The 18,500-nt window shown below is 48.2% G+C and overlaps 4 protein-coding genes and 1 non-coding gene across 5 annotated transcripts; 2 read left to right on the top strand and 3 right to left on the bottom strand.

Annotated features, from left to right (window-relative positions):
* Positions 1 to 2,926: 2,926 nt before the first annotated feature.
* On the bottom strand, positions 2,927 to 3,457 carry ALT_7887 (putative alpha-1,2-galactosyltransferase C637.06; the record flags this gene model as incomplete). The annotated part of the gene is made up of 1 exon (XM_089600340.1): positions 2,927 to 3,457. One exon carries the CDS (start codon positions 3,455 to 3,457, stop codon positions 2,927 to 2,929), a length of 531 nt encoding a protein of 176 aa, XP_089455233.1.
* Positions 3,458 to 8,818: 5,361 nt separating this feature from the next.
* ALT_t163 lies at positions 8,819 to 8,890 on the bottom strand. The gene has a single exon. It is a non-coding gene; the product is annotated as a tRNA-Pro (tRNA).
* A 1,055-nt stretch (positions 8,891 to 9,945) lies between these two features.
* ALT_7886 (uncharacterized protein C4G9.14) lies at positions 9,946 to 12,033 on the top strand (the record flags this gene model as incomplete). The annotated part of the gene is made up of 5 exons (XM_089600339.1): positions 9,946 to 10,090; positions 10,143 to 10,328; positions 10,390 to 10,447; positions 11,081 to 11,551; positions 11,613 to 12,033. The coding sequence occupies 5 exons, from the start codon at positions 9,946 to 9,948 to the stop codon at positions 12,031 to 12,033; spliced, it is 1,281 nt and encodes a 426-aa protein (XP_089455232.1).
* A 420-nt stretch (positions 12,034 to 12,453) lies between these two features.
* On the top strand, positions 12,454 to 14,387 carry ALT_7885 (exonuclease V; the record flags this gene model as incomplete). The annotated part of the gene is made up of 2 exons (XM_033561031.2): positions 12,454 to 12,814; positions 12,901 to 14,387. 2 exons carry the CDS (start codon positions 12,454 to 12,456, stop codon positions 14,385 to 14,387), a joined length of 1,848 nt encoding a protein of 615 aa, XP_033416922.2.
* A 223-nt stretch (positions 14,388 to 14,610) lies between these two features.
* Positions 14,611 to 18,433, bottom strand: ALT_7884 (dolichyl-P-Man:Man(6)GlcNAc(2)-PP-dolichol alpha-1,2-mannosyltransferase; the record flags this gene model as incomplete). Its single annotated transcript, XM_089600338.1, has 6 exons — positions 14,611 to 15,376; positions 15,439 to 15,562; positions 15,619 to 15,671; positions 16,689 to 16,819; positions 16,873 to 17,667; positions 17,717 to 18,433. The coding sequence occupies 6 exons, from the start codon at positions 18,431 to 18,433 to the stop codon at positions 14,611 to 14,613; spliced, it is 2,586 nt and encodes an 861-aa protein (XP_089455231.1).
* Positions 18,434 to 18,500: the final 67 nt, after the last annotated feature.

Below are 18,500 nucleotides of genomic sequence, written 5' to 3'. Positions count from 1 at the left end.
CTGCAGATATGGGTCAGCCATAGCTGAATGGGAGTTCGTTCTGAGAGAGAGTAGAATAATTAAAGGAGAAAATGGTAGGCGAGAAGATTGGTGGGTATTTGCCACTTCTTCTATTAGGATCTAACAAGTTACTAATAAAGCTTTAATCTAATACTATTCAGAGTATCCTAGAGATAACTATTCTAGCATCTACATAGTGTACAGAGTAAGTCTGGGCGACGACGGAAAGGACACAGTTATGCATGGGCCATGAAAGACCAATAAAGATTCTGTTTCGGTATCACGTGGCTTATCATGGACTGGAAACCTCGGCTCGGCCCGTCCCACGTCCGATGGTTCCGTTGTTCGAATGAATCGTTGCGGCGATTCTGCGGATGTAGTTGTAATGCACTCGAAGCTTGAACGACGCCTATAAGAGATCCTTGATTACTCGCCTCGAAGAGTGAGCAACTGTTGCTATTGCGAAGAAAGCGTCGTGCATAGGCATGAGCCCTCTGCTTTTGAGAATCCTGAAATTCCTGTTTTTTCACAATATTTTAGATCGTGCCCGTTGCGTGCAGTAGGGCACATCGCGCCCCAGAAGACGGCGAACTTCAACCATCCATGTAGGATGCGTTCCGATGTAAATCATATTAGACGGCCAAATTAGCCTAGCTTATCTATTATACGACGGCGGATTCGTATCTGGTATAAGAAAGGAGCAGGTTGATGGATCAAGCATGTGTGTCAATACTGCTCGATCGCTTGTGAGAAACTCTCGCAGGTTGATAGAGCAAAACCTTGCACAGCATTTGACCGAATAAACCCCAAACATATGATTACGCAATTTGCACGAACTGATAGCGTTTTAGAAAAAAGGCAGGAAAAGAAAGAAAGGAAGGAAGGAAGTGCAATACATTCACCTAAATACGCTAATCCACAGAGGAAGCTCAACCCTGAAGCTCAGGCAAATACTTCCGGGAGTTAGATTCTGCGTTATCCAATTCCGATGGAGGTCCTTGCCGCGAACGTGAACCCGCCGGCGGGACGAGGCCCCCCAGCGCTTCGGTGTTGTGGTAGTATTGCCCCTTGCTCGACTTGCTTCTTGCCTTGCGTAGATACCGAAACACAAAGAATAGTAAGGCAAAGATAGCGACGCCGCCGACGCCGGCACCTACTCCAATTCCAGCTTTTGCTCCTGCCGATAAGCCAGTTGAAGAAATAAAATGATTTGATTCCGTGGTTTGGGTAGCAGAAGGAATCTGAGACGTATTGGCGGTCGGTAGAGCAGTTGAGGTTGTTGTGGTTTGTACAGGAACAGAGTCAGACTTCGAGGTTATGGATATAGTAGTCGGGGTGACGAACAATGACAGATCGGAAGACTGGAATTGGACCGTCACTGGTTGAGCCCACATTATAATAGGCCCATGGACCTGTGTTCCTTGGTTGTTTTCTGCCGCACGAGCTGAGACTATCGTGGAGCTGGATGACGGGAACGGGCTCGTACATCCCGCGTATATCGCTGGAGGAAGATCACTATAAATCATCGTCGAAGTAGTGTAAACAAAATCCCTGACGGTACAAATCAATATTCAGGATTATTTTCAGGGGATTGGAGATGTCGTACGAATAACAACATATTGCGGTGGTTACTGGCCCATGAATCGCTATGTCTGCAGAGGTGTATCCCATCGGACAGTACCCAGGGCTATAGATGCGGGTCGCAGTTTGTCTCCCTGAATTTGCAAATCCGGAGGGGAAACAAGAACTGACTACATTCTCGCAGTTTTGCATCAATAGGCCACTGGGATACACGTTGTTATAGCTGAAAGGCTCATAAGTCCAATAGGTAGAGCAAGGAGCGGGCGGCGTAAATACAGAAGTCATGGGCAAGGTTGTTAGAGGCGGAGGTGTTACCGTTGGTGTTGGCGAAGCCATTTTGTCGTAAAGTGGACTTGGGACTTCGAGTTTCGCTTGTCAACGGGACAGCAAAAGTGAAGTTGGGCCAAAGGGACTTGCCTCGCCTTAAAGGGAATGAGTATAAACATGACTAGGAGTGCGAGGAAAGCGCCCTTCTGTAGCCGGCTGCCGGACCTCAATCTTCGGCTCCATCGAGCAATTTAGGTACTAAATAATCCGTCGGCGGCACGCGAGAAAGATTGCGTGACAGATCAGGGGTTGGGGCCGTCAATGCCATGTTCAGACTACCCCTGAGAGATGAATCCATCCAGTTATCAACGCATTCTTGAGTTGGGAGCCTTGACCAATTTCTTGGGCTTGAGCTTTGGCGCCTGCAAACAGGGCACCCATACACGCTTGCCTGTCTAGTTGGCCAGTTAGATTTATTTAAACCAAGCACAGTCCAACCAGAGCCGAGAGCGAATACCCACCAACAGCCCTGGCAGTTTAGCCCAGCAAGCTAGAGCAGAGTACAAGGATAAATAGACTAGTGGACCACCGGATACGCCGATGAAACACGAAGGATGGCATCCATAAAATTGCGGCGCAGTGGCCCTCGTAGAAAAACAGCCAGGCAAGGCTCAATCAAGGACCCCATGGATGCGGAACTGAGGGGAAGCCCTTTTCCCTTCCTTATCGAATGGAGAAAAGGGCTACAATCAATCAGCAGAGCCATTAACACTGCACATTCTTTCGCGTCATTTCCCCAGATTACTGTCTTGTAAGCATAAATAGTTTATATGAAGTATGGTACAAGCGATCGCGTAAGAATCTCTGTGCCTAAACGCAAGAACCCATGCGGATTGGGATGCCTTTCCCTGCAGTAAGCTTCTACAATTATGCACTGGTTACTCAGTGAAACTTGGCTCGTCCGAGGAGCAATAGCAATTCAGGCCTGTCTATCCGCATATATGACTCTCCAATTATTTGGTCTACTATAGGCGAGCGCTATATAGGAGCCTCTGGGGTCTGCTAACCGCAAGAGTGTCTACCGACTACTCGACGAGCGATGCATCCTTTCCCAGAACCTCTTCGTCTCCTCTATGTACCCTGTCCTTTCGAGAGGTAGCTCCCACTCCGGCCGATGGCTTTCTGCTATGGCAAGATATGGTTCCAATGTCTCGGTCAACTTGTCACGCGGGGTTCCCGGGAAGTGAACGAGAAGGTCCCCTGGGTGAACCTGAAGATATGCTGGCGAATCGGGATTCAGCCCTTCGCCATTTGGCTGCCTCATATATGCATTGAACCAACGCAACGGGCAGTATACGACTGATCGAGAGAAGTACTCATTGTCTTGCAAGAGATTGGCTAGTGCTGACTGGTCAGGCCAGAAAAGCTCGACGTCCGGCCTCACAACGGGGTAAGCAATGGCAGCAGAGAGCAATTCCACAGCCCAGGGATGGACACGAATGGGAAACACCCCGTTGTTCATCCCGTTCCAGTCCTTTGTCAAGAGCATGTGGACATCTGAGAACTCTGGCGGAGGCAAGAAAGTCTCCAATGGCATGTCGGGATTCATTAACACGGTGTCGCCATCGGACCAGCTGTACATAGTATATACCATCAGCCTCCAACTCGATTTCTTTCGTATGGTACTCCTCGGCAGGGAAGGGTTTAGGAACTCACAAAAGCCACTGCAATCGACGGTCGAGCGGTTTCTCCAGCTCCTGTAGCAAGACTGACAGAAGAATGGCGTACTTATTCCAGACGCCGTCAAGTATTGGGGTGCGAAGAACAAATAAAGGATAACCCAGTCGCCGACTGTGTTCTCTGTGCGTATCCAACGCCCGTTCATATATCGAATTGTTCCCGTAAATCATGGTCACCTTGCCTATCGTAGGGTTACCTTGATGTACCTCGGGCGTCCTGGCCCAGTCTGGACTTCATCAGTATATTACAAATATAGATCAATGAGGACGTAGCAACAAAACATACGGTAGTCGGAAAATTGGCTGGTGAACAACGAAGCAATACAAAAAGCCAAAGCCACGCACAAAACAAGCTTAAGCCTTGGGCGCTGGCTTCGAACATGGTAGAATTTCGTCATGATGGGATCCAGTGCCTGCCTACACTCCCTTCGTCTCAGCAGATCCAGATGCATATTCAAATAAGAAGTCCCAATTATCCAAGTAAGCGGTGGCGCAAATATAACCACAGATGGGCATCCTCCCTGCGAGCTGAGCTGGAACCCATCGGATGCTAAGGATTATCTAGGCAGATAGTAGCATGTCCACTAGGTTGCGGCGCAGCGCCAGTTTCGCGCCTAGTGATAGTAAAGGCCAATTGCATTAGGGCAGCAGGCCTGTCAATCTCCAAATAATTTCTCATTGGTGGCAGTGAGCTGCATCGTGCTATAAAAGCCCCTTCACCACAGGCGTTAGCGTGAGCGTCAGTCAAAAATGTTTGGTTGGTTGTCCCCGTCCTGGAGACAATCATCTAGTCTGGAAAAGGAAGCCGCGGAAGGTCCCGTCATAGCAACCACCCAACGCCAAGAACCATTTCGCCCGATCGTGTCAATGTACTCGGTAATACTTTGGGTCTTTCCATACGTGCTAAAGGTATCAGTCATCCTCATGAGCTCTGAATAGTGGATGTAAGACTCCCCACTAACTGATTCATACTGTGTGTTTTGTGCACCTGCGGGGTACTTTAGAAAGTGAGGTTTAATGAAGGTTTATGTCACGAGTGATCTGCTAGGTGAGAAAGAAGTTTAATCCTGATAGTCCCAGCAAACAGTCATATTTCTGGTACTGGTGAATCTAAGGAGAAAATAATCTCGAAGCTGTACAGTAAAATAGCTCCTATTATTTTACCAGTGATAGAAGGTTTATGTGCCCGAATTAGTGGCTATCTATAATCATCCCTCAAAATAAATTAATGACCTTGCGCATGATTATAGGAAATTTCCAAAATAGATGACTAGCGTCCTTATCAGGGAAGTAATGAAGTCTAATAATACAGTCGCCTAGATTAAATATCACTCCGGGAGATACCCTGCTCTTAATTATGACATTTAAGAAGTGTTGAAAATGTCCAAATCAATGCTGTGATGTTTGAAATTACAGGCATCCGCATCCCTGTTATAATATCACATGGGGTGGATGTCATCTAAATTAATTCTGTAGTTGCCTATTTCTTTTAGCGTAATTCTCTGGTAGTAGAATTTGCCTTACCATTGGCCTCCTAGCTTTTTGGGAAATCAGAGGCGGCCTTGGAAATGATCCTCGCCTAGAAACCATAAATAACTGGTTTAGCATTGTGGGCGCTTGGTTTCGCCTTGCTTAGAAATGAACTCAGATCCAGCCAGGATATTTCCGCGAGGTATATCAGTCTTAGGAGATCCTCCCCCGAGAACAAAATTTTTTGCCGATGAAGGGCAGTGCCCAACTTCCCTGCTATCAACCGCCGGCGTGCTGTCGGTGCAGAGTACGGATGACAAACGGCATTCTGGAACAGACTGGCCGCTGATTTCTCTGGCCAACGATCCTGGATGTGGGCGATGTGGGCGATGTGGGCGATGTGGGCGATGTGGGCGACGTTTGTTATCAAGAGGGATCTTGCGGCCTTTTATGTTTGAGTCTCTATTCTCAGTCTTGGAACCAAGTGAGAAGCCATGTACTGTGAATTCCGCGTCTTTTACTGCGGGCTTAGAATTCCCAAGTCCACTTGGGTTACGTGGGCGTTGATGTGAGCGAGGCTTAGGAATATGTCTTCTTTTGGACAATCTAGCTGGCTTCTTCCTCGTTAATGTATCGACCACGTACACAAAATCTGAACCGGGCTTGATGCGATCGATCAAGCACACCAGGGGCTGTAAGTAAATATTAGGAAGGCGCTGGAGCAGAGTCATGACCTGCTCGTTGTCGGTTACATTTGATTGCTCGGGGCGGCAACCACGAGTCCACGACTATTTTTCAAGTGGAGAATATGAGGGCGTGGAAAGAGGGGGAGATCTACAGTTATGCTCTAACCTAACTGCCCTTGGTCGGTGCGTAGGTTTAAGTGGCCGTGAACCCTGTCGCTGAAATTGGACAAGTTTCAAAAGTTCAAGATCAAGCCTGGTTAGGCATAGCGGCTGGACGCCGCCTCTAACAAGCCAAAATCCGGCCCAATGAATTTGGGCGAGCCCAGACGAATGCTCTCAGTGATGCTGTCACATAATAATTACACAGTAGGCTGGTTTCCAGAAGAAAGATAGGGTGGTAGCCTTCTCTACCAGGAACAATTTATCTGCTGATTATAAGTTTCTGGCGGATGTCCTAGTCGCGATGGATCCACTCTCTATTAGCATGAGTATTATTACTATTACTACACTCGCTAGATAAACATGTTCTGCCCTCTTAGACCTACATAAACTCTGTCAAAGCTTGCCTAGTTATCTCTACAGTTAACAATAAGGTTGCTAACCTTAATCTTATTCTTCTTTAGAGTTGCATTTGGTTTGAGTTCGGGCGTGTCCAACCCCACTTGGAACTGAACTGCTGTGATTGAGTTCAAACCAAACCTGATCCATTTTGATTCGGTGCAAGTTTAACCGCAAAAACCCGCCACTAGGCTAGATAGGCCTAGCTAGGACCCTACTAACCATCGTTAGATTCGGTTTGGTTATGACTGACTGCGGATAATCACATGAGGAGCTTGAAAGAGATGTAGTATCCTTGCAATGTCATCATCATTTTTTCCTTGCAAGACAGCAAATTGTTTCCTTTACTACATAGCGGTTTTCCCTCTGTTGCCTACTTGCCCTCTGGATGAGATGGATCCTGGGTCGTGGTGTGGCCTCTGATCAAGGGTCTACATGCTGCGAATGGAGGAACCATTGCCATCGACGCAAGTTTAAGTTCTGACACAGTAGACAGGTTAATATTCAAAAGATACGCCTACACTCAATTCTTGCTTGATATAACTGGGTTGAAGATGTCTGAGAATCTCTGAAAATCTCTCGGGAAATCAAGAGACTCATGATCGACCGTAGCACAGTACCTTTAATTGTATTTGTTCACCTAACTTTCTTGACCAGGAACCCAGTGACTGTTTACTGACCCCTGATATAGATAAATAGTGATCTGGTCTGGAACTTGTATATTGAAGGTCTGACTAGTCAACTGGGTTCTGATCCTAGAGAGCTCCGCAACAGATTCTACAAAATCCCAATTGAATTGGACCAAGCACAGACATGAGGATCATAGACACAAGGGATCTAGATAATGCCTTTATGATATCGCACAAGGCTTCTTCCTGATTACTTTGGACCTTCTCAAAAGCGCACTCGCCGCCACCACCGTCCCATCCTCGTCCTCTACATGCGTTTGGGCCCTATCAGTGCATGGAATCAGGCCAGGACACAGTATATTAGGCAGTGCTCTCTAAAAGAGATATTCTAATAGACATTTATGAAAGTCTACAGCCTGATGATGTCCAGATGCAAAAATCCTTAATAATTCTCATAGCCACTTATTCCGCCTTCCTGAAACCTCTGATCAACAAGATTCATATAGCCAGCATCTAATGTAAACAAGAAGCTATTATCCTCAGAGGGTTCCAGTGTCTAGAGGATGGACTGGAGGGCCTTATCATCAATCATCAGACAAAACTTTGACTATAGAGAGCCACCCTGGTCATAGCAAGTCATCTAGTTATTAAATAAGTGCTGGACCTAGTGGGCAGAAGCACCCTTAAGAAGCTTGTAATCCTTAATGCCTACATTTTTAGAACCCTTACAAATAAGGCGGATGGGTTCTGGGTAGCTGAATGTTCAGCAGGACTAGTGGAGGTAATAAAGACAGGCATTATGCTTTTTCATCACCTCCTTCTAATCAGTTTCAGAAACTTTCTTGTAGCAAGTCTGGTGTATGAAATAGCCCTATAGCTATATATACTCATAGTACTCCGCAAAGAATCTTACTATTATATTAGCATTCTACTATGGATAGCTCTGAAAGCAGTGGTCTTACTCTTGCTAGGGCTTATTAGTAGGAAAGTCCAGAGGGGTCCATGGTTCTAGCTATAATTTATGGTGAAACAAGTCATTGAATGATTCAGACAAGGAGGGCCGGAAGGAGATCTCCCCCTTTTGCAGGTTCGATAATTAAATGTAAGCCATGGATCCAAGGTGGTTGACGGTAGTAGAGGTTATGTCATGAGGTCAGAGCACAAGATAGCCGGATATCTCAGTCATGCAAAGTCCGTGTAAAAGATGAAAGATATTTGTTGCTTTGGGTCTTTGAAAGGTGTCATCTGGAGTGAGATGTTTTATTACCTTAGCATATGAACCCTTGTCTTAAGGGTTTAACTTATCTTAGATATCCTGCTCCCATGTCTCATCCACCATCCACCACCTGCAAATGACAGTCAACTACACGTCTTCAACTACGTACTTTTTTAATCCACGATCGTCCCTTTTGACTTGGCTTGTTTTCATAATGGGGAAGCGTGACACGCAAGTAAGTGAGAGGGCTATACAATGTTGTTACTAGAAGAGAGGATGAGCCCTTCGATCTCAAGTACTACATAACAGCATCTATTATATTACTATGCTGTTTCCATTCGTCCTCGATAGAATTAGATGTCAGATGCAAGAAAGGTCTCTAAAGAAGGACTAACTGAATAGTGTATATTTTCCTGTAGGATAATCCCTTGTCCTTGCTCTCATCCCTTACTGCACCAGACAACTACGCCTTAATATATAAAAGTACTTCCACTTCATTCAAGTCCTCTCAGACCTCATAATAAGGCCTTGACAGCTATTATCGTATGTTTTTTTAACCTTCTACCTTTGGTAGTCCCGAATTAATATTAAAAACATAAATACTTACTTGATGAAACTAAGAAGGAACAGGGAAAGAAGCAAAAAAGGAGGAAAAAAAAAAGATAAAATAAAGGCCCGAAGCGCGAGTCGAACGCGCGACCTCTCGCACCCAAAGCGAGAATCATACCACTAGACCATCCGGGCCATGAATATTATATAGGCAAATATTAAGTTATGTCAAACTCGTCAAATTGTCAATCATATATTTCTGTTGATGCAGGTGTATAGAGATCCTAGGAACCGATTGCTCTGATTATTATTAAAATACATCCTAGCCTTCCAGTTGCATACAGACTCTTCTCCCGTAGTACTGGTTCCTTCGTCTTTAATAACCAAGGGTGGATACCTATTTTGATAGCCGGAAGAGCATCTCCTTCAATCATGCCATTCTAGTTGATGATTGGCCGTATTAGAACTTCCTAGGGCAAGGGGATTCCGGTGGTTTCTCTGCTCATATTGGACATATTGGGGACCTATGACAATGTCTCCCATAAACGGTTATCTATAACACGCAAAGCACCAAGTCATATCGCCTCGAATTTGGCAACTGCGGAATGATGGAACGACTAATATGTTTTTGTCGTCAACTGCTAGGAAGCCAGTGGTATGACCCAAGATGTGTACATTTTGAAAGATTATGGACAGGGCTCCACAAGGACCATATAATAGTAGGCGATATCCAGCCATCATTCAACATTGTATCGAAAGGGATGTTGCAGTTTTATTGGGGCCGTAGAGATATAAGGTGCCCACCACGTGTGACTTTGACTGTCAGCTATCCCAAACGCTTCATTCAGCCTCGCTCTTGTACTATGAGATTACAATGCCCTTCAGAATCTAAGCACTTATCCATTGGGGCCTCATGAGTCTATAGCAATTCGACTCGTCTCTGCACCCCTGAGTAGTGTGAACTCACCTCACCTCTGCTTTGCTTAGTCTCATATCGATATCAAACTCACCTCATTGTTCTCTGCCTCCAGCTTTAGAGTAAACCACCTCTCAGAACTTGCTCTCCACTCGAAGCTTGCATTTTACCATTCCGTAATATCTTTGCCCCTGTCTTGTCTCTTGACAACTCCATACCTCGTCACCCGCCCTCACTAAGTCATCCTAAGTCATCCTCACCCCTCTAGTATTCCCACCTGTGCATATTAGCCATTTCACATACACCCTTGACTAAACCCCCGATCTCGTCGACCATGGCCAGAATCCGCGTCAGACCAGGACGGCTTATGAAGAGCGCACCAAGCTGGCATAGGCGCAGGATGCGGCGCCTCAAGGGCAGGCGCGGATTGGCGATCCGTCAGCGTTGTCGCCACGTTCTCCTGCCGACGCCACAGGGCTGTAAGTACCCATGGATTCACTGATTCGCACAACATGAGCTGATTGATAGCAGTCCGAATAATTGGTGGTGTTGAGAGGAACCCGTTCGGCTCGAGTCTTCTAACCAGCGAGCATCTGTTCCGGCGAGTAGTGAGACAGGTGTGCTATGATCTTGGCTGTCCTCATCTGAGGATCAATAAGCGCGCCTTCCAGGCGATGCAGGAGGCTGCGGAGGTTTTTCTCGTCAGAGAGTTCAAGTGTGAGATGGTCTCAACCTGATATGCAGTAATCATTGTCATAATCTGATCTGATGATGATAGTGGCCGAATCTGCCAGAAAGCACGCCGGTCATCAGGAGATTGAGGTGGAAGATATGCGGTTTGCAAGCATGGCAAGAAAGTGGTTCAGTTAGGCGATCGGGCAGCGCAGGCTCAAGTCATTGCACGCGGGAGACAGATAGGTCTGTCATACTGAATTGCTTGGATTCATTCTCACACAATAGACTCCTTCTCACAAGGTGTCGCAGAAGATTAAATACTTTGGTGAAGTTGATTGGATGGTTAGACCCTCGGCGATAAGATGGATAAACAACTCCGAGTCGGAAAGTTGCGGTCTTTCGGCAGCAGTTAGCCTGAGGTGCCGATTATTTCTGACTCAAATTCTATGCATGACAAATAAATCTTATTCCTTTCTCACATATAGGATGCAATTCTTTTCCTTCGCTTATTTCATATCATTCTTTAGAATCTCATAGTGTTTTCCTGCCATTAATTTGATCCCTGGTGACCTCTATTGCTGACCCGAAACAACATCGAGTTGCGTCTTATCGTCGGTCTTTTGCGCAACTTTTCTTATCGCCCTACGATTGCTTTTACTTGTCGCACATAATACTGATTGGACTGTGATATTACCTACCCGTTCGCCTCTCATGGGTCATCTTTTGCATCATGGAAGGGCGACTGTGAGGCAGTGGAGCAGACGAACAACTCGGTCACAACGATCACAATTAAGGCACCACTCCTCCGAGGCATCACCTAGTCCTGTCCCTGAGAAGAACAGCACTTCAGCAAACGCTTCGCAATCGAGTGCTCCATCGTCATCCTCCCCTAATACCAGTCCCGCAAGCACACCTTCAGCCGCCTCCACCCCCGCCCGCTCGAGTTCGCGAACGTTCTTCCAGGCCATTCAGGCAGGACCAATTGGTAGATTGGCAGAATCATATGCCAGGGTGCAACAAAGGAGACCTTATGCGACGCAGATTGTCAGCTCCATTGTGGTATATCTATGCGGCGACCTGAGTGCGCAGTTGTTGTTCCCCTCCGACAGCCCGGCGCAAACACCACGGGATGCGTCCGAAGAGAAGTCTGCGGACTCGGCTGGAGATGGCGAGGATAAGGCGTCATCGAGTGGAGGGTACGATCCTCTGAGAACTATGCGACATTTGACGGTTGGTGTGGGGTCTGCTATTCCGTCCTATAACTGGTAAGTATTGTCCTACCGATGGCGCTGGGTTCATTTTGCTGATGCGATGCACTTTCACTAGGTTCATGTTCCTCCACAACAACTTCAACTTCCAGTCCAAATTCCTTTCCATCCTCACCAAAGTCTCCGTACAACAAGCTGTCTTCACACCCGTTTTCAATACGTACTTCTTCAGTGTACATTCTCTTCTCGCTGGTGCCTCCCTGGAAGAGACATTCGAGCGCTTGAAGGTAGCTCTGCCCGTCAGTATATCGAATAGTGTCAAGCTCTGGCCTGCCGTCACGGCCTTCAGCTTCATGTATGTGTCTCCGCCTTTCCGGAGCATCTTCGCTGGTGTCATCGCCGTCGGTTGGCAGACCTATCTCAGTTGGTTAAATCAGAAGGCTGCCAGAGAGGTCGAGGCGGAAATGGCCGAGTCGGACCATTCGTCTCATGTGCTGGTTTCGGGCAGTATCAGCCCTTCGACAACGATAAAAGCATGAGGTACCTTTCCATGACTGCGTCTTCCATACCCTTTTCTTCGCAAATTCCAGACTTGCAGGCGCGATTGATTTGAATAGACGATAGATTTCTCCTGTGTTCTTGAGCGTTGCATTTACAACGAGTACATAGACTAGAACTATTCTCATACAGTATACCCCAATACAAGAACAAACTTCTCAGTGATCGTTACAAAGATTCACTTAAGCGGACATAAGAATGTGAAGTGTAGACTTTGCTATTTCGATAGCGAAATTCCGCCAAGAACTGCAAGCAATTTTTGATACCGTAAATGACGTTGGCGGAGTGACTTCACGATAAGAACTCGATCAGCGATCAGATCCTCTTCTTCCCACCACACATGACATGAATTTATTACCATCATCACGGGCATGTCCTGCCCTCCGACACCCTATATTGTAATGCCAGACGATTTCGACGATAGCAGCGACTACGGATCCGACTTTACCCCGGATGAAGAAGAGCTGCTGAACGATCTGCTCGCCAAAGTCGCCACAGAACACGCGACCGCCCAAGCTTCTGCTACCGCGACGGCGACAGCGACGGCAACAACAACGACAACCTCGAAAACCGTGCAGGTGGCCGTCACTGCCGTCGCTGATATTGAAGATTATGCTGAAAGTCCAGCAAGTCAACGAGTGCCTAAGGTACTGGGTCGTGAAAAGCCCGGTTTTCTATGGCAGAATCGCACGACCTGGCAGGTCTCGACATCTGCTGGGGCAAGGGCAGATCAGATCTCGGGCAACGTTTGCGCCGCGTCTGGTGAGGATTATTCTTTGATTCCTTTTTGGTTGTTCTTTTGTGTAAGAGGTTGAGTAGGCGGCTGATGGTTGATTTCAAGCGTTTAGTGGAGCATCCGGATTCCATCGAAGGCCGCGAAAGGCAACGTGAGAGAGACGTAGCCCGTGAACGGGAATTGATCGGTGACTCGAGAACGAGTCCAGTGCCTGACCTTCGATCACCTATTGAGCGATTCAGAAAGCCACCCAACAAGGCCTTTTCCGTTACGGATCTGATCTCTCCTGCATGGTGCGAGCTACAGTACTGGTATACCTTGACCAAGCATGGGAGGAAGAGGAGAACGCCTGCTATGAAGCAAGGGAGTACTATTCACAAAACGCTCGAGGATGAGGTACACACGACTGTTCCCGTGGAAATCACAACCAAGGAAGATGCGTTGGCCTTGAGGCTGTGGAATGTCATACAAGGCTTACGAACACTGCGAGAATATGGTCTCACTCGGGAGCTAGAGGTCTGGGGTCTTGCGGATGGTGAGCTGGTCAATGGAGTCATTGACCAGCTCTCATATGAGTGCCCGGACCCCGAGCTTGAGGCGACAGCCGCCAAATACTATGCCGATGTGGAGGCCTCGAGGGCAGTAATGCCCGAGTATCAGATGTCTCTGACCGATTACCTGCTAGCTCCCGCACAGGGCGGGAAGAGGTTGTCAGAGATGATGTGGAAGGATGAGCCTGATGAGCCTGTCGAGGATGCTCCCAGCACCCAATCGTCCGAGGCCTTCAACATCCCTCGAGTCTATCTCACAGACATCAAAACGCGAGCCAGCGGTTCCATACCCACCATCAAGAGCACGTCGTTTCGGCCCACGCTGCTCCAGCTCCAAATTTACTACCACATGCTGAACCGTCTCACCACCACCGATGAGGTGTCCATCGAGACGCTAGCCTCCCGCTACGACTTAGATCCCAATCGTACTTTCACCGACGCGTTTATCGCCGAAGTTGGCGGCCTGAATGATCAATTCTTCGACGCACTTTCAGCCTCCGAATTCGATCCAGATTTCATCCCCTCTCCGGAAGATGCGGCACGCAGACCGTCCATCCGGTCATCGGGATCCCTCCCTTCCGCAAGCCAGGACTCAACCAGTATCCTCCTTGAACACAATAACCTGTCTAGTCTCTGGAAATTTATGAAAGACCAACTTCGCCTTACTTTCCTTCCCTCGCTGCAACCATCCGTCTCCGTTGCGCCCTCTATCCCCTCGGAATTCCAGCCTAGCATGCTGGAACCGTACCCGACGATCATATCCCCTCTCCTAACAGCTCGCTATCTCTCCTCCGCACCCACGGCAGACCTTCACACCAGTGTCCTGGGCAGCCGTAGCTTTCTTTTCGATCCAACCACCATGTCATCCTATCTCTCCGATCAGATGGACTGGTGGCGCGGTAATCGTGACCCGCGCGGCGTCGAGATCATGGAAGCATGGAAGTGCCGCATATGCGAGTTCCGCGAGGAATGCTCCTGGCGGCAGGAGAGAGAATGGAGCATGGCGAGACGGAAAAAGGGCCCGAAGGGTCTTGATGCTGCTGTGTGAATCATGCAGTGTGCAGTTCTACTTGGATTTTGGTGACATCAGACATAGACTTGCATTGGACTGCGCTTTTGCTGAGCCTGTTTAGCGATAGATTACTAGACTATGAGTGTATATAGCATCACTGATAAGATTGTCTCATAAAGCGTATCAAATACGGTAGTATAAAAGAAAATGCAGATGGGCCGTAACATTGATTAAAAGGAAGTGCCAAAGTGGCCAAGGATCAAAATGGATAACTTCGAACCTCATCCTCCTTGTCCAAATCCAGGCCCGCAGCAACCTGCTCCGCATGTTTCTTATCCAGGTACTCCAGCAGCACCTCCTCGTACTTTTCCCGCCCCTTGTACCGCGACACATCCGCATCCCAGCTTCGAATCGCAGAGGCAAGCCGACCAGGCACATACGGCTCCTTGGCAATCTCCGTGATCGGCTCAAAGTACGTCCTGATCGTAAACACCACCGCCCCGGACCGCGGCAGCCGGCGCAGACTCTGCCTCTCCGACCGGAAGTAATGGTGCTCGATGGCCTTGTTCTTCTGCGCGGTGTTCCACGAGACGACGGCCGCGTCCTCGGACCCTATACTATGCGACCAGGCGAGCTCGTCATCGACCTGAATGAAGTAGTTGTTGCGGAGGACGGGGTCCTCGGGCCGAATCCGGCGGAAGAAGTTCATCATGCCCTTTTCAAGTTTCGTTCGGAAGCCCGGGACGTCGCCGGAGGTGTGAATTTCTGAGAGGCGCATCCCGAATTTGTCTTCGAGGCGCCAGAAGCCGGCGAGCAGGATCGCGCCTGCGAGGAGGTAGTACTCCCCGTCTGGTTTCTCGAACATGAGCGCCAGGTCGTCTTGGATGAGCCGCGCGCAGGTCGTCATGGGGTCTTCGGGGAGGGGGCGTTGAGTGATGTTGAATGATTCGCCGGTGATGGTGTTGGCGATGCCTGTTGCGGTTTTGCGGAACATGGAGGGGTATCTTTCGGGGAGGTAGGAAGTGCTATATTGTGTTAAATTGTAAGATTTTCTTGTGCTGGCTGGGTAAAGGGTGTTGGCACGTACAGCTCTTCCAGCAGCTCAATCGCACCGTCCATCGCCTCAGGTGCGGTTCTGCAGCATTTCGCTCCCCTCTCCTTGATCCGACGTGCTTTGTCGGCGTGATACCTTAGGTAGTGATTGTCCAGCTCTAGAGCTCTGTCAGCGAGTCTGAAGCCATGGATGTGGTGTGTGAAGATGCCTTACCGATCCATTCATCCCACTTCATGCTTCTCAACCCCATTGTGATGAAATACTTCCTGTGTTCATTAGTCATGGGAATCCAAAACCACATCCGAGGCGACTCACGGGCCATATCTGAATGGTCGATATGGTATCGGCCTGGTCGCATGGACATCCCAGTCTGGATATGGAGAGGCGGCCGGCCTCTTGAAGTCTGAGGGTATCCATTCTACAGAGAGATGAGAAGAGAGCTTCGAATGTTTGAAGGCGTGTCTTACCTCCGGGTTTTCTAGTTGGCTTTTGAATCTGTGATGTCGAGGATGATTTCCTCTCGAGATCTTGAGCTGATCTTCTGTTGCTTCCTTTCTTCGAGAAGCGAAGCACAGAAGTAGCAAGCCAGATCAAGGTTGCTACCAAACACAGAGATGCTGCGTGTTTGATGTGAAGCTGACCGAGTTGCACAAGTTCAGGAAGCATGGTTTCATTTCTCGTCTAAAAATCCAGAGGAGTTGTAACCTGAATTCTTCTTATGACCGTGTACCTCAAGAGATAATTGCTGTTATATGAAGACGAGACAACTGTTGAACAGATAAGAGTCCACCCCGCCACTCCATATTGACATGCACATTGTCCAGCTCAACAAAGGCGACTCGCTTGACAGTACAAGGATGATTTCCATTTGCGTTAATCCGATGCGACCATCAACTGGCCAAACACAGGGCTTGTCCGTAAACTGAAAGTTTGCGTGGGCGTCATCCGTGCGGAGAGATATCTTATCTCTATTTGCCTTCAGGGTTGGTGTCACGCAAGGGATTTCTTATCCAAATCAGGTAAGGTCATAGTGCCGCCTGTAGTTCTTTTGACCACACGGTGTCTCGCCTGCGAGATCGCAAATGGTGTACGAACTAGGGTAACGACTCGAGAATCATGTACACTAGAAGAGATAGTGTTGATATCACGCCGTCTACTTTGACTCTGATTTAGCGCCACGCCGCTTGAGAAGACAGTATTGCCCCCAGCTTCTGCGGAAACGAGCCGGCAACATAGGGAAATCTGGAACCCAAATCAATCGACCTAGCGCGCTTGTCTCGGACGTGTCGAGGAAGTCCTTGCAAGTTATTGTCTCCCATTCTGATTCATCGTGCACATAGTCAGGCTCAAGTTCCGTGGCAGCTCGTCCTGGGAACGATGAGTCCACTAGATATGAGCATTGAGAGATATCGACCTGGCTCACGTCAGCTTGGAAAGAAGAATTAATATGTGACCAAGATTACTCACGTATTTACCAAGGTCTTCCTCGTTCCGATCGTTCATGCCGACAGGGATTTGCGAGGTGCCTTGAATGAGACCCGAATAGCTTGAGGCATCCGGAAATTCTCCAGGAAGCAATCCTCGAAACTCACTCTTGATAAATTTCGCACGCATTCCGTTTGGAAGAAAGTATGATGATGGGAATCGATACCACTCTTTGCCGAAGCACACAAAGCCACCGAATTGTGCCATTTCCAACTGTTGCAGCGGCTCCATCACCTTTAGGGGTGCATTGTACGCCGTGATCATACCAAGAGTTCGCAGTAGCCCGGTGTTAATAGCCATAAGAATTACAGCCATCACCATGGTCAGTTTGACCTTCGGTGACAATCGTCCAATGATCTCTTTGGAGTTACTTGACCCGACGTAAGAGAGGATCATGTGAAAGGAGATGGCCGCATTGAGCGCAAGGAAAGGGTAGGCGGGATACATGAACCTCTCCTCTTTGTGAGGCTGGACAGTGAAGATGGCCAACCACATATAAAATGGCGTCACCAGAGTGACGGTCCGTAAGAGAGTTTGGACATTGGTGGCTTGAGAACGGAATATAGCCTGAAGAACAAGTATCGGCGCAGCAGACACGGCCAATACAAACCATATATTGAAGTTCAAAAGCAGATTTTTGATGTAGTACGTCCACGGCTCTGTACCGAAAATATCAGGTCCCCGGCCCTCGCCTCCGAAGATGTTATAAGCGACAATGTTCCACGGCACAACGGCGAGTTTCTGGAAAAATAAGTACTCGACCGCGATTTCGAGACCCTATATCAGTTAGCGAGAACCGCAGGAGGAGTAACCGCAAGAAGCGCACCAGAATAGCGAGACATCTCATAATGCCCTTGAATATACCCACAAACAAGCTTCCAAGAGAGCCGGCGATGAAGCTGATGGCCGCCTCCTCAAGGAGAAGAGGAATGATCAGAGCTCCGGCAAATGGCCAGCCCATGATTGCTCCAAGACCAAACCACATAATGCCCTGCGCCATCTTCTGGCCTCCCCTCCAATCCAGAAAAGATGCAAGACCTAGCATAGAAGTGTACATGGTAAAACTAGATGGTAAGAAAGCTGCAGAGGCATGAAACATGCCCGGACTGAAAGCGACAATGATCAGGAAGAGGAGGCCGATTCTGGGGTTCAGTGTCCGACAGATTGCTGAGTATAGTCTCGTCTCGCAGGCGGCGCAGACTGCTGCCAGAACGAATCGTATAGCATAGAATTCGGATGTCTTATTACTCGAGAAAACCGACACTATTTTGCCAACCACAGCATGGGCAGAAACGTAGAGCCAGCTTCGAATTGAATAGGCGGGAGAATACTCCCACGTTTGCAGCCCGTACCCGTGGTCCAGGTAGTGCGCGGGTTCCCAGAAATTGAAGACTTCATCGCAGTCTTGAATCGGAGCGAGTGCCGCAGCGACAAAATTAGAAATAAGGAACACATACAGTGTTACGTTCAAAGGGAGGTAGAAAGGAACTGGTCGGGAGCTGCGAGAAGCACGGATTGTTAGCTGAAACTCGAGAGATGCCATTCAGGTTGAGATACCGTCGCTTCGTCCTTTGAGAGCCATTTGTTGACTGGGTCTCCTTTCTGGCTGG

Source organism: Aspergillus lentulus (assembly GCF_001445615.1).
Source record: "Aspergillus lentulus DNA, contig: Alt16, strain: IFM 54703, whole genome shotgun sequence".
Classification (NCBI taxonomy): domain Eukaryota; kingdom Fungi; phylum Ascomycota; class Eurotiomycetes; order Eurotiales; family Aspergillaceae; genus Aspergillus; species Aspergillus lentulus.
This window is presented reverse-complemented; position numbering and strand designations above follow the sequence as displayed.